Source organism: Montipora foliosa, chromosome 6 (assembly GCF_036669935.1).
Source record: "Montipora foliosa isolate CH-2021 chromosome 6, ASM3666993v2, whole genome shotgun sequence".
In the NCBI taxonomy this organism is placed as follows: Eukaryota; Metazoa; Cnidaria; class Anthozoa; order Scleractinia; family Acroporidae; genus Montipora; species Montipora foliosa.
The window spans coordinates 12,344,562-12,360,035 of record NC_090874.1 but is presented as its reverse complement, the minus strand read 5'-3'; the positions used below and the strand labels follow the sequence as shown (position 1 = coordinate 12,360,035).

General features: G+C 40.1%; 1 protein-coding gene and 2 long non-coding RNA genes across 9 annotated transcripts in view; 1 reads left to right on the top strand and 2 right to left on the bottom strand.

Moving 5' to 3' along the window:
• Nucleotides 1-15,474, top strand: part of LOC138006702 (myoferlin-like) — a 72,477-nt gene that overhangs the window by 47,334 nt on the left and 9,669 nt on the right. For all 6 annotated transcript variants that reach the window (XM_068853196.1, XM_068853191.1, XM_068853193.1 and 3 more), the window contains 11 exons: nt 1,396-1,558; nt 2,899-2,969; nt 3,338-3,442; nt 4,802-4,933; nt 6,251-6,370; nt 8,004-8,131; nt 9,151-9,321; nt 10,307-10,452; nt 11,679-11,818; nt 13,209-13,297; nt 14,146-14,241. In XM_068853196.1, the coding sequence (XP_068709297.1) occupies nt 1,396-1,558; nt 2,899-2,969; nt 3,338-3,442; nt 4,802-4,933; nt 6,251-6,370; nt 8,004-8,131; nt 9,151-9,321; nt 10,307-10,452; nt 11,679-11,818; nt 13,209-13,297; nt 14,146-14,241 (1,361 nt within the window). The remainder of the gene's footprint in view (nt 1-1,395; nt 1,559-2,898; nt 2,970-3,337; nt 3,443-4,801; nt 4,934-6,250; nt 6,371-8,003; nt 8,132-9,150; nt 9,322-10,306; nt 10,453-11,678; nt 11,819-13,208; nt 13,298-14,145; nt 14,242-15,474) is intronic.
• Nucleotides 9,737-12,402, bottom strand: LOC138006710 (uncharacterized). The gene is made up of 3 exons (XR_011123930.1): nt 12,282-12,402; nt 11,473-11,585; nt 9,737-9,875 (listed from the first exon to the last, which is right to left on the bottom strand). It is a non-coding gene; the product is annotated as an uncharacterized lncRNA (long non-coding RNA).
• LOC138006709 (uncharacterized) overlaps nt 13,152-15,474 on the bottom strand; it is a 16,755-nt gene continuing 14,432 nt past the window's right edge. For both annotated transcript variants that reach the window (XR_011123929.1, XR_011123928.1), the window contains exon 5: nt 13,152-13,290. This is a non-coding gene — a long non-coding RNA (uncharacterized lncRNA). The remainder of the gene's footprint in view (nt 13,291-15,474) is intronic.

Sequence of the window (15,474 nt, the reverse complement as noted above, 5' to 3'; positions counted from 1 at the left end):
GAAGTTGCTGTCGTAAATCTTGAGGTCCCTCTTATCTTATAAGAGGAACCAGTGCTTAAGAGTGACCATGTTTAAGTTATGGTCACGGCTACTAGCGGACTAGTACACGAAGTTATTTTACTTTGTCATTTGCTCTGCATTATAGTGAAGGAAATGGTGAAATGTTAACTCGGTAAAAGAATGATGGAATATATCTCGGTGGTTGCTGGGGGATGCTCGGAAAAAATCCGAGTGCTCTTTTCCAGGAGTCGAACCTACGACCGGCTTCCGATTACTAGTTCGGATGCTCAACCACTGGGCTATAGGAGACTCGTGGCCTTGGCCATTAAAGGGGCTATGTCACGCAAATGATGTAATTTCATGACACCCAAAATGCCTAAAAAGTAGAAAGAAACATTGCAATAACCACTGTTGAACAATATTTAACAATTATTCGCCGAAGGAGAGGTGAATATCGGCTTTATTCACCGATATTCACCGAGCCTGAGGTGAATAATTGTTTTAGTATAATTAAATGCGTGATTATTTGAAAAATATGGAGTTTCTTTAAAACAATCAATTTCTTTGTCTGTCGCCTCGACCATAGTTAATCTAGAGACTGGTTATGAAACCCTGGGAATTTCAAAAGCAGGAACAATACAGTCGCAATTAGATGTTGAACTGACCGTGACCCTGCACAATTTTTTGTGTTTTTGGTTCGCAAGTTAATTTCGAATAAATTAGTCGAAGCTTTTGATTGGTTATCCTGCCGAAAAAAGCGTGTTTTTGTCGGGTTTTGTGCAGGGTCAAGGGCAAAAAAGCGAACAAAAACATGAAACAAAGAAACTTGTCGAGTTTCATAACCAGCCTACATCTATTAACTATGCCTCGACAAAACAGCTTTGCGGCCATTTTGAAAAACCGCTTTGGTGATTTTCGTGTAATAATCCGCTCAACGGCAGCCAATCAGCTCAGAGAATTCTCAATAATTACCGGTGTAATTATACTAAAAAAGAAATACAGCAAAAGGAAAGACAAGCATGGATGGATGCAAATGGACAAGATTGCATTTGGGCAATCTTGAAAAAAAGTCGGCCTGAGGTTTTTCTCGTTTATGGCAAATCACATGGATAAATGTCAGTTTTGCTCAAAATAATCTTTTTAATGCAACGGTAGTTTTATCAGTAGAGGAATTCCACATTACCATTTTTGAGTGTTAAACACGTGATTAACTAAAGACTTCCCCGAAACACCCTAAAATACCGCGACATAGCCCCCATAGACTAAGTTTAAGTGTCAATTGTTCCGACTGCAATTGTCTATTTCAGTTGTCTGACATCATTTAAAATTAAGAGTACAGACATCATACGCATTTCTGATAATTTTGACGTCGTGTTTTTTTTTTTCTTCCGCTAGTACCTGCCTAAGGAAGAGTTGTATACGCCTCCAATGAATATCAAGATTCATGACAATCGCTCCTTTGGTCGCAAACCGGTGGTTGGAATACATTCCATGAAGTCTATGATTAAGTTCCGTTGTGAGCCTCTCTGTATTGACGACGCTCTTGAAAATCCCATCGGTATGTTTTGTATTGCTACACACAGAAAAAAAGGAAAAAAAAGGGAAAAAAACGTTCTCCCGGGAAAATGAATCAGAAAGAAGAAAATGTAAGAGTTGCCAAAACAACGAGTGATCCTCTGCGCAAGTCTGGGTTGCTTTCACTTTCCACTGTCTCGCTCGCCCCTGCGTGCCGAGCACTGGCACCCAACATGCAACTTTGCCGTGACGCTCTCTCAAGTATTTCGTGACTATTTCATCTTGTTCATGGTGTGCAACATGGAAAGTTTCCTGTTACTGGATCGGTACGAGGGGTTTTAAGGTCGAGTAAAGGAATGAAAGATCGTATAGTCGCGTTGCTGACCTTAAGTTTGCTGATTTCACGTTGTTATTTTGCAGAGAACAGTAAAAAAATGTCCAAAAAAATCCATACCGCACGTGCAGCACCATTCGTTTTCCTCTGGAAACCATTAACATTAGTTGTGGTTCCACTAGCCCTTTTACCCATGGGTAAATAGCGTTTGCCCACGGGCAAGGACGTTTTTGTGTGTAACCGCTTTCCCTGGACCGAAAATGCCCTTGGGTTATTTCTATGGAGGCATAAAAAATGAACAAGAACTTCCCATGACAGTTCCTGAACTGAAAAGTACGGTTTATCTGCTCCCTGAGGTGGCTCGGCCAAACATAAAGCAGAAAGTAGCTAATACACGAAGATCCCTAATTATGTTAATTATACCCAATTATTTTACCCTGAGGGGAGTCTTTTACTGTGTAACCGCAGGGTAACATGAAACCTGAGCTAAACCAAACCCAAGCCATGTACCCTCCGGAAGGCCCCAAACCCAAGGTGTATGTAAGCACAACCATTACGGCTTTTTTGTGTTGTCATTGCCATCGTCGTTTCTTAAATTCCTTTTTCTGGTCGCCACTTTCCATTTCTTATTAAAGAGCGGGATAACAATGTTTTCACACAAAGGCGACACACGGTGGGCTACTGCTTGTTATAAGAGCATTATGCTAACCCCATTCGAACTTGCCCCTCTCTTGAAGTTTGTTAGAATCTTAAGCCAACAGGCAAGAAACGCAAATTTCATCCTGACGTTTTCCATAAACGCGATGCTTGATCTCTCTATTAGAAAGCCTAAGAAGTGACGACCTTTGCGGCACCGAAAATTTCGGTTCAGAATAGAACTTTGATCCGTTGTAAGCATTTGGTGTCCATCTCATTCACGTATTGGCAAAATATGCTATCTCTGAATGAATGGCTGACGAAACGTTTCAAAGTAATGAAGGGTTCACTGAATAGCCTAAAAAAATGAATTTTCGCGGCTTAACTTGGATCTGTGACTTTTTTTTTTTCAGTCGAAGAACTTGCCGCGAGACATGGCTCATCTCACATAATGGACATCAAAGAGGACCCAAAGAAAGGAAGTGTAAGTTTCGCTGGTCATATCTGTCTCCTTACGCTATGCCTTTCACAAACATGCGTCAACGATTTCACTACCGACGATCACTGTCGGAACGGGCCAAACACGGTGTCGTGATTGGCTGACTTCCCTACTAGGAAATAATGGCCTTATTTCACCCTTTCAAGAGGATAGAACAGCACACCGCCTTTTTGTTTGCCTATGTTTTTCGGAGTAGACAGTCGTGGGACACAGTCGACCAACTTCGATATGTCACACACACCCTTGCTAACTACTGCAAGGAAGCTCTAGTTACCTTGCAAATTCGTCTTAAATAAAAATTATGCCATACAAGATACAAATTCAAAAAGTAAGGTTTCTTTATTTTATGCCAGGAACAAGCAGACGAAGATATCGACTGGTGGTCAAAGTTTTATGCTTCTGTTGGAGACAACGACAAAGCAGGAGTTTACTTGGATAAAGGCTACGACAAGATTATGGTAATAAAGAATCCTATTTTCATTCAAGTAGTTGTCATTTAGGAGCTCAAATAAAGTTAACGTCGACAAGGAGAGCGAAACCAGAAGATTATTGCTCCAGAACGCTCGTTTTACATTTTGGCCTATTCAGTTCTTTATTATGCCCTTCCTAACAACGACGTGAAATCACAAAATTTTGGAATTCCTGTAAAGTTGCTGCGCTAGCTATTCCTGAACAAATTACCCAATCACAAGGCAAAAGGCAAACTTATGCAGCTGGCACCAAGCGCGGGAAAAGTCGCATAAGCCAATCGCAATAGGTTTTAATTTCAAGAGATTAGGACAATCACCAAGCATTGCAAAATGAAAAGAATGAATCATCAATATGTTATGAATACAATTTTAGTGAGAATATGTGTCTAACCACAAATGTGTTTCTTCACAAGATTGGCATTTATTATGTAAACACCAATGAAATACCAAGTGAGCTTTCGCGCGAAAACGTGATATTTTCACACCTGAAAATAACATGTTATCTTCACACGTGAAAAGAACAGTGTTGCAATGGTTAGATATAAATAACGCGCCTTTGATGCCTTTTGTGAATGATTTAGTATTTCATTGGTGTTCGTGTTGAAAAACGTGATATTTTCACACCTGAAAATAACATGTTATCTTCACACGTGAAAAGAAAAGTGTTGCAATGGTTAGATATAAAGAACGCGCCTTTTGATGCCTTTTGTGAATGATTTAGTATTTCATTGGTGTTCGTGTTGAAAAACGTGATATTTTCACACCTGAAAATAGCATGTTATCTTCACACGTGAAAAGAACAGTGTTGCAATGGTTAGATATAAAGAACGCGCCTTTTGATGCCTTACATGAAAGAGAAATTTCGTATTTCCGCGCGGCCATGTAATGTCCTCTTTTTTTGTAAATAATGTATCAGTCATTCTTGTATTGTATCTTGCGTATTGTACTTAGTCTAATAAGATGCTCTTGAGGCTCAGGAAAGCGGTGATTGTGATTGTAGAATTTACGTGAGAGATGTGTAAATTAAATGTGACGTTTGTGGATGAATGTAAAGTTCTGTGTACAGTAGATGTAATTAATATGAAAACAAATAAACAATATTAAAATACAATAAAAAAAGAGGACCCGAAAGTAAATTAGATCACATGGAAATCTCTTCTAGATCTAACTCGAATATCGGTTCTGGCTCATGGAACGATTGTGATTTATTTCGTATCGTTTTCACGTTACTCTTGTTTAGTCTTTCAATAGAAAGCGTCTTCGTGTCACTCACTATCCCATGCAGGCAGAGCAATTGAAGTCTCAACAACATAGCACATTTATAACTAAATACTTTTCCTTTTTGAGGTTTATGGCACAGAGCTGGAGAAGGTGGAAGTCTTTAACGGATTCCAAGACTTTGTGGAAACGTTTTACATTCACCGCGGGAAAGTAAAGACGAAGTCAGAAGAGGAAGATACTATTGTGGGTGAATTTAAGGTGATTGGTTCATAATTCTCGCGCCACTTTTTCAACCAATCAGAAGTGAAACCGGCTACGTGTAATTACTTCGAGTTTTGATCGGTTTACTGGATTGTCTCCGTCCTTTTTGATTGGCCAAAGTAATTACTTTGGTTTTGGTTTTACGACACTCGATTGAAACTCGCTCTATCAGGGTTTTCTCAATTTGCTAGTTAGAATGAAACCATGAACCAGTTCAATTCTGATTTTTCCTTTGTTTCAGATCGTGATAATGAATGTTATTAAAAACTAGATCGTTGGATAATGCATTTCTCGAGCTTTGATTGGCTTAGCCATCATGGTATACAAAACAATGTAGGGAAGATTTATGCATAATTTGTGGGCGTTTTTGATAAAACAATTATTCCACTCGCGCTTGTTGGATATCAGGTGGTTATAGCCAACTCGGCGCTACGCGCCTCGTTGGTAATCTATCATCTCATTTCCAACGCGCGCTCGCGGAATAATTGTTAATTAGACAAGAAAATCAAAATTGAACTGGTCTGGTAAATTCTTAATCAAGAAAAATTTGAAACGACAATATGGAAATTCTCATAGAATGTTACATTTGACTGCTGAGGCAGATTTCTACATAGTCCCGCCCAAATGCGCTAAGCATAAAAATTTATTAGTCAATCTTCCTATTATGTAGGATGTGATTTGATTAATGTGGAAGTAAGGCCTTAGTTCTTTGAAGGAATTTCCCAACCAACACTAAATCCTGATCTCCTAGACCGTTCAGATCACTAGGAACTTGGTATCGAGTTCCTTGCGCTCAGAAACCTTAAAAGCAGGGCTTGAAATTGCGACCACTACAGTCGCATTTGTGACTTAAATTTGCGACTTGTTTTAATCTTCGCTCTTTCGAAACAGAAGAGTTAGCAGTTGCCACTTTGCTGCTCTTTTTACTAAAATAAATGAAGAAATGACAATTATTTTGTGTCTCGCCTTGAATTTTCTTTCAATCTGAAGATAGCGTAATTGTAGCGTAATTTCGTTGCGATCTTACTTGCACAACTCCATTCCTTCGATATCATCCGCCATTTTCAGCGGTTTCTTTCAACACAAGTATTGTGGGCTCATATTTAGGTTTACTACAATGCAGCGCGACGGTTTTGCGACTAAATTTTGCGAAATTGCGACTAGATTTTTTCGCTAATATTTCAAGCCCGGAAAAATCGTTTGTTGTTGCAAAGGGAGGGAGGGGGTGCCTTCGTTTTTTATTTGTTGAGGGCCTTTACCTTGTGACTGGATAATTTTTGGTTTTAATGTTTCATTGGTTTCTTTCGTTTGCAGGGATCCTTCAGACTCTATCCGTTGCCAAGCGACCCCAATTCCCCTGTGCCTCCCAAGATTCTTCGCAAGCTGCCTCCCAGCCAACCAGTGGAGTGCATCATTAGACTTTACATAATTCGGGTGAGGCAGCCTTCACTTTAGACAATGCGGTTTGTTTTCCTAAGATTTAAATTTGCGATTGGATACTTCGTCAAGTCCAAGTTACATTAAGGTCGCCTTCGATTGACTCTATTCCGGAATAGGAATACATGGAATAGTAGTTAGAAATCCTTCGTTTTTACGGAGATTCACATTCACAATTGTCAAACACGTGCTAAAATGCTATTATAAACATATCTTTGTTATCCATGTTGCTTCACAACGCCAAACACACCGTTTTAACTCATCAATCAACGTATTCTTATTCCGGAATCGGGTCAATCGAACACACCCTAAAAAATATCGCTCATCCAGCGTCGTGTGAAGACTCGAGCCAAAATGCCCCCATTCAAGATTTCTTAGATGGGTAGAACGTGAGAGGTTTTGAACATGTTGTGATAGGTTGTTTTACTCTGCGCGTTGGCCTCAACAAGTTCACTAGTTTACATGTAATAATTCTTGCCTGACTTGTACAGATGTATAGTTATATAACCACCGGCCCCCAAGCTCACAACGCGAACGATTATGTAATAAGAGAGTTAATTGTGAAAAGAGTTAAAAATTAAGCTATGTTGAAAAAATGAATTTTTTTCTTGAAAGGAACTTTTTCTACCACAAATATGTTGTTCACTTCTGTTTTCAGGCCGTTTTGTCCAATGTAATACTTCGCTTAAGAGGGTATAAACGAGTACACAAAACACAAAACAGAAGAGAACAACATATTCGAGGTAGAGAAAGTTTATCGCAAGGAAAAAAAAAGAATTTTGACTCACTCTCTTATTACACAATATTATCATATGGCTCGTGTTTCTGGCCGATATAACCCACGCTGTGATTGACTAAGAGCGGCTAAGCGCCAGGGCATTATTCTCCGGTAAGGCCCACGGGCCGATTATGGATTATGCACATTAGTTTGTTTTTCTTTAGAACCGTTCTGTTAGCCTTATAATAAAGAACTTCATGACCTTGACCGTTCGGTCGATACAGCAAAATCTCAAACCTCGGCCTAGCTGTTAGACCTCAGTTTGAGATTTTGCGATTTTTCGACCTTACTCTCGGTTATTAAGTAGTTAGTTATGCATTGCAAACTCGCGTTGTGAGCTTGGGGCGCCTGTGATATAACCCGGTAGACGAGACGAATGGCTAGTTTTCACCTGACATCACAGCAGCCATGTTGGTGCACAGAACAATAGAGAAAAAGTCTTTTGGGAAATTTGACTTATTAAAATGCAAAACATGGGCCATAATGTGCTATTTTTTTGTGTACCAACATGGCCGTCTCATCACGTGATAGAGATGGATTTATCAATAACGACTCGGGTAAACTGAGAAAAATCAGAGTGCTACTAACAGGAGTCGAAACGATAACATCCCGATTACTAGTTCGGATGCTCTACTACTAAGCCAGAAGAGACTCGTGAGAGCAAGTTCAGATCTGATGACAAATGTCGTTCTGCTTTACTTCTAAAGTGAAAACGAAATGATCAAAAGCTGATATTCTCGCAAATGTATTTAGAGGGATGGCGAATAGCTTTTGTAAAAAAAGATAAGCTTGTGAACACATTTGAAAAACAGTCGGTAGTAAAATGATTTCTTGACATCATTTCTTCCACAGGCTTTAGACCTTCAACCACAGGATACCAGTGGACTAGCTGATCCTTATTTAGTGGTGAACTTGGGAAAGACTAAGATTTCTGAGAAAGACAACTACATCCCAAACAATTTGAATCCCATCTTTGGAAAGTAAGAAGAATGAACGTGCGATACCAAACATTTAAAATGTTCTTGTTGTAGTTAAAAGTGAACGAAGTCCCTGATATGAAAAATGATAATAATCTACAGCCTCCCAAAAATGTTCGAGCCACATCGCACTTTCCTTCCAGTTGTGCTCATATTATGTTCTGAGAAGTCTGCAAAAACAACATTAGGATGGAAAAAGCTGTCTCAAGAAATTTGTAGGAGGCTGTGGGTCGATTCTCGTTTTCTTCTCTACAATAGTAAAGATAATTTAAATCAAGGTTAACGAAACCAGGTAAATTGGCAATCAAGTTAAAATCACTTCAGCCTTGCTAGATTGATGGACAATGGAGCATGTTTGCTATTGAGTGTCAGAAACCAAAGCATAAGCAATATTTGGACTGAGACGCAGCTTTTACGAAAGCGTGGCAGCGTTCTGCACTGCCCCAATGAAGCGTTAAGTCCCCTTGCCAAAACATAACAATTTATTTATTATTTTACGTCGTTTGCATAATGCTAGCGCCAGCAAAAGGTCTTGACAACTGTATGTTGAGGTTATGAAAGAATCTGTTGCACCCTAAAAATCCAGCATTGGTCGGGGGCGATTAGACGGAGAATTAAATCAAGTGGAAGGGGGTGATGACTACTGAATTGAGCTATACAGTACATGCAATACATACTTAATTGACCTTTAATTAACCTTTTGCAAGGTTAAGTTTCCTAACACTTCTAACCAAGATTGTATAACTAATCGTACATTTCCGAGTTGCTCTTTACCTCCGTTTCAAAGCGAGTCCTCTTCCGAAACGATTCAAATGGAAGCGAGTTTATTGTTTCACACGAAGACTAGTTTTTCAATGGACGTGAACAGTAACTTGGAATTAAGCAAGAGTGGACTTTAAATCAAGACCGGTCCTTATAGTGGAATTATTAAAATTGCATCACCCTTCTTCAGCGGCAAACCTCCGATTGTCATATGAATATGAAATTAAAAACTGAACGTTAGTTTGTATTTTTTCTATTAGGATGTTTGAACTGAACGCCACAATTCCCATCATCAAAGACCTGCGCATTAGCGTCATGGACTATGACGTGATTGGTCGGGATGATCTTATTGGTGAAACTGTGGTGGATTTGGAAAACAGATTCCTGTCTCGTTTCCGCGCCAGTTGTGGGCTTCCTCAGACCTACTGCACGTGAGTGACAACAGAAGCTTTGTAACTTAGATCTTCTACATTGTAATCACACTGCCTGCGATGTGTGTTCACGTCGAAACATTTTTTGTTAAAAGAAAATCTCGAAGTCTGGAATGTCTCTAATTAGATGCACGCTCTGCGCATGCTTGAGTGCCTCAAAGTGTCTCTATCCCTCTTTTCTCAGCATCAACATCTCGTATCCAGAAATAAAAGCCCTGAATGTCATCGAAGTGTTCATCGACAAAAAGAAAAACCCTAACAAAAGCTGTATTTTCTTACTAACGTTGGCATTAGACTTAAGAGAGTGGTCTGGTTTGCCAACACTTGGGCAACAGTTTTTCCAGAGCTGTGCATGCAAAACCCGTTGTGGCAGCCGCAAAGCAAGATGTGTGACTTGTCTAGTAGGAACAAGAGCTTCGTAACAAGCACGTGGCTAATTTCCATATCTGACTACGGCGACACTCAAGCCATTTTTAAACGTGATCTACCGCAGGCATCCCATGTAATCAGTGGCGCGGTGACTTTCCGACGCCTCGTCAGATTTTCAAAATGAGCTGCAGTTTAAAAAATAAAGAGTCGGTAATTTGAATACAAGATACTACTTAGAGTAAAACTTGAACTCTGGTGTCAAGAAACGTGAATTATTGCTTCCTTATTCTCATCGTACGGTGCATACAGATTACGCCTTTAGTTCAAACCAGTGGCGTGACTAACGTGTAAGTTAACTCACGACTCTGGTTCGAGCGAAAGACGCAGCGAAGCACAACAAGTCTTCTTTCAAACATTTTTTTCTCGTTATATTTAACAGTTTTTTTGCCAATGCTGTCTTTTTTCTTAAAAGAGTATCGTGCAAAACCGTATGGCCAAAAGTGTACCAATAAAGGTCGTTAGTGGCCTTAGTTGCGAACGCATGGGCTGGCCAATCGTTTTCAAGAATCTTTCGTTGCAGCGGTAAAATGAAACGGTCTCGTTTATTGCGTGACAGGTCTGGTCCAAATCAGTGGCGTGACTCCCAGACGCCTCGTCAGATTTTGGAGTACTGGTGCGAGTTGAACTCGTTGAACAAGCCTCAGTATCTTGGAAATACACAGCTTGTGTTGGATGGAAAAGTCTACAATCTAACAGAGTACGGTAAGGAGACAGATTAGATAATTTGCATAATTACGAGATTTCACCAAGAGAGTGAGTTTTTCGATCACCTATGACGAAGTTATCGTTGTTGAGGTCTTCTAAATTGGTATATAAGATAGAAAACTCGCACTCGAAACCTAAGCAATAAAGGTCGTTGTTTAGTTTGGGAGCTTAAACCAGAACCACGACGGCGGTCCAAAACGACATCAATTTTTTTCTCGAACCTGCTTATAACCCTGCAGTAAAACAATGGGGCTCACCGTATTTGTATTTGAAATATTAGGCTGATTTAGCAACAGAACGGGAACGTCAGTGGCGACGGCGCGCGCAGAAAAAACACCAATGAGAATTCAGAGTCCACTCTTTTCTTCTCTATTCTAAATTCTCATTGGTAGTTTTGCTGCGCGCGACGTCGCCACTGACGTTCCCGTTCTGTTGCTAAATCAGCCTATTAGCATTTTAAGACAAAACATAGTGTTTTTGATGGCTATTTTACTGCTGTGGTAACGTATTTGGCCAAAGCATCGAGCGCATTTTGGTACGCAATAATTGTTGACATGGTCTCATAATTAAGTGAAGCTATGATCTTCGCAGTTATGAACGCAATTTTTACAATTGCGTAGAGAAGCCTGAAAAATTCTGGATTTCAACGAGGTTTGAACCCGTGAACTCGCGATTCCGGTGCGACGCTCTAATCAACTGAGCTATGATGCCACTGAGTCAGTGACTTCATAGCTCAGTTGGTTAGAGCGTCGCACCGGAATCGCGAGGTCACGGGTTCAAACCCCGTTAAAGTCCTGAATTTTTTAGGCTTCTCTACGCAATTGTAAAAATTGCGTTCATAACTGCGAAGATCATAGCTTCACTTGATTTCATATCCGCAGTTTATATATGATTCATTTCATATACCATTTCATCATGGCCTCATAACATAACAAGCTGTTTGATGATAGTTTTGAGGAGTCAAACGTTTTAAATATTGCAGTTTCTTAAAAAAGTGTTGAAACTGGTTTGACTCACCTCGCATTCCCCAAGGTTTGGAATGGTTAGGGAGTGATTGAAATAACACGGAGTTGTTTCTCGTTGCCGTTGCAGGGTCCTTACTAGTCTTGTTTCATGACATACTCCCCCAGCTATAAAGAGTAACAAACTTTAAACAGCAAACAGCGTGATTTTTCGAGCTTAAAAGGGTTGAAAAGATAGCTTCTTTGCTTTGTATTCAACAGAGGAGGGCATGATGTTTCACCAACACCTCGGATCCCCTGACCAGCGGTTGGCACTGCACGTGTTAAACTCTATGCCAGTGGTCCCTGAACACGTGGAAACCCGTGCTCTGTATAACTCTCTTCAACCCAGCGTGGAACAGGTGCGGTTATGTTGCTTTCAGTTATGGGAGGGGATAAGGGTTGAGTTTTGGTCCTTTCCTTCAAAGTAGTTGAGGAAGGGGGAAGGGTTCAGCAACACACGGGTTCTTTTGCATTATCCCTTTTTGCGGTTTTAAACAAAGTTTAGGCAGTTACGTTAAGAATAGTTATTATGCTAGCTTTATTTGCATATGAAAAGTGTCACACGCGAGCAAAGAGAGCTAACTAGTTAAGATTAAACGTTATCCAATAGCCTGCGAGCAGTCTCTCTCTTTACAGGACGAGGGGGAAAGTGGGAGAAAAATGACTGGATTCCCACTGCGAAGAGAGAGCTTGTTACTTTATCAATTTCAGTATCTCAAAAAAAGGCTTGTCTCTTTTTTTTCTCCGCCGTCTTTAGCAGGTGCACACCTCCCTCTCCACTGATCAAAAGGCGATGCGTCTAATTAAAATTCACCATCTTACCTACTACCTTTGTAGACTTTGACCCTGAAGGTGACCATCGTGTTTTTCTTCTCCACCAATCAGAACGCTCCAAATTTTGAATCCACCAATCAGAACGCGGCACCCAAACAAGGCTAACATGGCCAGTTAAGCACATAGTACTGCTAAAACGGATAGCTGACTTCTTTGAGTTTAAGCTTGTGCTAGTAGAGCATTTGTTTTACAATAACACAACATAAACATGTAGATTTTTGAGTCCTTTTTTTCAGTTGCTTATGTATGTTGGTGACTTGTGACTTGCGCGCCACATTCCCCAAAAAGAAACTTTTTTCCTAATTAGCCAACAGAAGAGCCGGGTATACGGACCATTTTTCACTCTCTCTCCAAATTGTATCGATCTTGGGGCGCACAACCTTGATAATTGGTTGACTGAAGCACAATATCACATTTTGACAGAGATAGAACAGCTGCTAAGGGACAAGAATGACGCAAAATTATTTCGCCCTGGTGGCAAAAGGATCTCGTATGAATTTTGTGGTTGCTTTTGTCTCGTAATTGAAAGAGAAAGAGTACCTGTTCGCTGATGCTATTTCTCCATTTCACGGCGCTCATGTTGAAGAGATTAAGTAAAAAGATGAAAACGAAATAATCTCTATGGCGTGACCGGCACGATGTTATCTCCATTTTAGTTTTCATTAAAAATAAATGGCTTCTCATCAAAATGGAGTTAATAGTTCCGAGGCAAACACCAGCACAAAGAAAGCACCCTTGTGTGTGATCAATATTCTCTGGCAGCAGATGGACGTGGATGGTGTCAGGAAACTGTCCTTGTTTGTCTGGACAGTGCCATTAACGTGAATATTACGGCCTCTACAAACGTAGAAAACATCGCCATGTTGAAACTGATTAACACATATTTCACTTTCGTTATTTTTCTTTATGCCCCAGGGGAAGTTGCAGATGTGGGTGGACATTTTTCCAAAGCACATGGGTACACCTAGCGCTCCTTTTGATGTCAACCCGAGAAAACCTGGAAAGTAAGTGTAGGAGGTTATTTTGGTGCCAACATTGCCAAAATTCTCACCTCTTAAATAATCCTTGAATTTTTTTGACAAGTTTATTTGGAAGGGTGGCAATGAGTAGCGAACTATGGTTTGTATCTTGAATCAAGAAGGCTTCGTTACAGACAAAACAACCGGTTTATTCCGAAAGACGGCCACAGGAACACCAAAGTAATGATGAGGTTGGGCCAGTCGAATTAATGAGGAAAGTAATCGTGCTGACAAGCAGCACATAGTTGAATAAATTTATTTGCCTCACTTTGCATTGCAAGTTCAAGTAGCCAAATTTAAGGCTTCGACGACAACGTCAGCATACAACAGCGAACATTCTTATCTTTTCTTCAAGTGCGCTCGTATATTACGTTTGCGAGTAAATTTGAGTCAAGTAGTTCGAATAAAACTGTAAAAGGAAAGAAAGAAGCCTCCAAGAACTTTCAAACTTCTGGAATGAAAATCCGTGTAAAGCCACTTACATTTTAGTCCAACAAGCCGAGGGAACAAACCATAGTTCCTTTCTCATTGTTATTCTTCAAGCCGGCAAATCACAAGAAATAAATCAAGTCGAGTGAGCCTCTCGAACCCAAATCACTCACTCTTCTTTAAACTAGAAAAGGTAAGAGCCCCTTTAAAGCAAGACACGTGAGTGAATCTGTCTTCTTCAGTTAAGGAAGATAGCTAGCCTAGAGTAGATTTCCCCTTCGCTGCTCGCTTGCGTGTTTTAGGTGGACAATCAATCGATTTGACGAAAGCACTGAGTAAGGCCTTGTTTCCTATCTAAATTTTGTCATGTTGAGATCTATTATTTAATTTTCTCTTCCTTGCAGTTATGAATTGCGAGTCATTATATGGAATACAGCTGACGTGATTTTAGAGGAGACGTCTATAACTGGTGAACAAATGAGTGACATTTACGTAAAGGGGTGAGTAGGATAAATACTCCATTCTGTGATAGCCTGGGACCGGGTAACGTAGGAATTAAGGAATTGATCGAGGTTCGAACGTACGTCTAGTACTTGGTGGAGTAGTGCTCTTATACTGAGGGTTCGCTCATCTTAAATATTTATTCTTGTGAAGTCGTTCGCATATGCAATTCCGACCAGCGAATATCCCTAGAGATCTCGGAGAGTGTGTCATGTTGTTTATTATCCTCATCCAATAGTTTCATATTTAACGCTCAAAATGTGTTAGAAAATAATCAGTGCTATGACAAGGAAAAAGTGTTCGACGGTCTCATTTATTCATTTCATTGTCGACCGACAACCAGTTGGCTAGATGAGAATCGGCCTGCCGTGCGTGAAGTCGCTGGCTCGAAGCCCTGCTAAGCCAACAATAAAGGTCTTAAAGTAATTGAAGCCAAAGTGCTGCCTTTGCAATTACATCTGTAAATGGTCAGACTTTCAAGTCTTAACGGATAAGGACTATAATTCGTAGGCCCCGTACCACAGCTAGAAAACAAGTAGTGTGAGACTTAGAGTGCCCCTGTGATCAAAAAACACCACTTCCTTTTTTCCTTCAAATTTTGAAAGTGTGTTTGCTTAACACCTGACTGGCAAAATTTTGAGCTTTGATTTTTATCCAAAGGCCGTTTACTTCGAGTGTAAGTTTTGGATTTCACGGTCCGCCATTACTGACGTTCAAAACTGACCGATTGGACTTCAGAGGGTTGGATCCAGGGAAAAGTGACGTCAGAGGCTCACTAGCTTAAAATTTCAGCGTGTGAACGCAGCTTATTATATATGCAAAGCGTGAGTTTAAAAGTCTGAAAGCCCAAAACCTCCGTGCTGCATATTAATTCTGCGGCGTACACACGTATTGCATTCTTAAACTAGTAAGCCTTTGACGTCATTTTCTCCTCGATCCAGCTCTCTCAAGAACATAATGTTAGTAATGGCGGAGCATTAAATAGGAAAATTACAGTTAAAATAAAGAGGTGTCTTTTTGAAATCAAGGCTTACAACGTGGGTCACTTAGTGTTTTGTTAACATAGTTTTGAAATCCAAAGAAAAATATGAATTGATTTTTTGGTCACAGGGGCACTTTAAAAGGCCCACCCTGAACCGTTATGGAAATTCACATTGCTTATCGTAGCGATCTGATTTGATGAATTTCAGCTTTGGCGGGATTTTCATATATGAAAATTGTTCCACGGCACG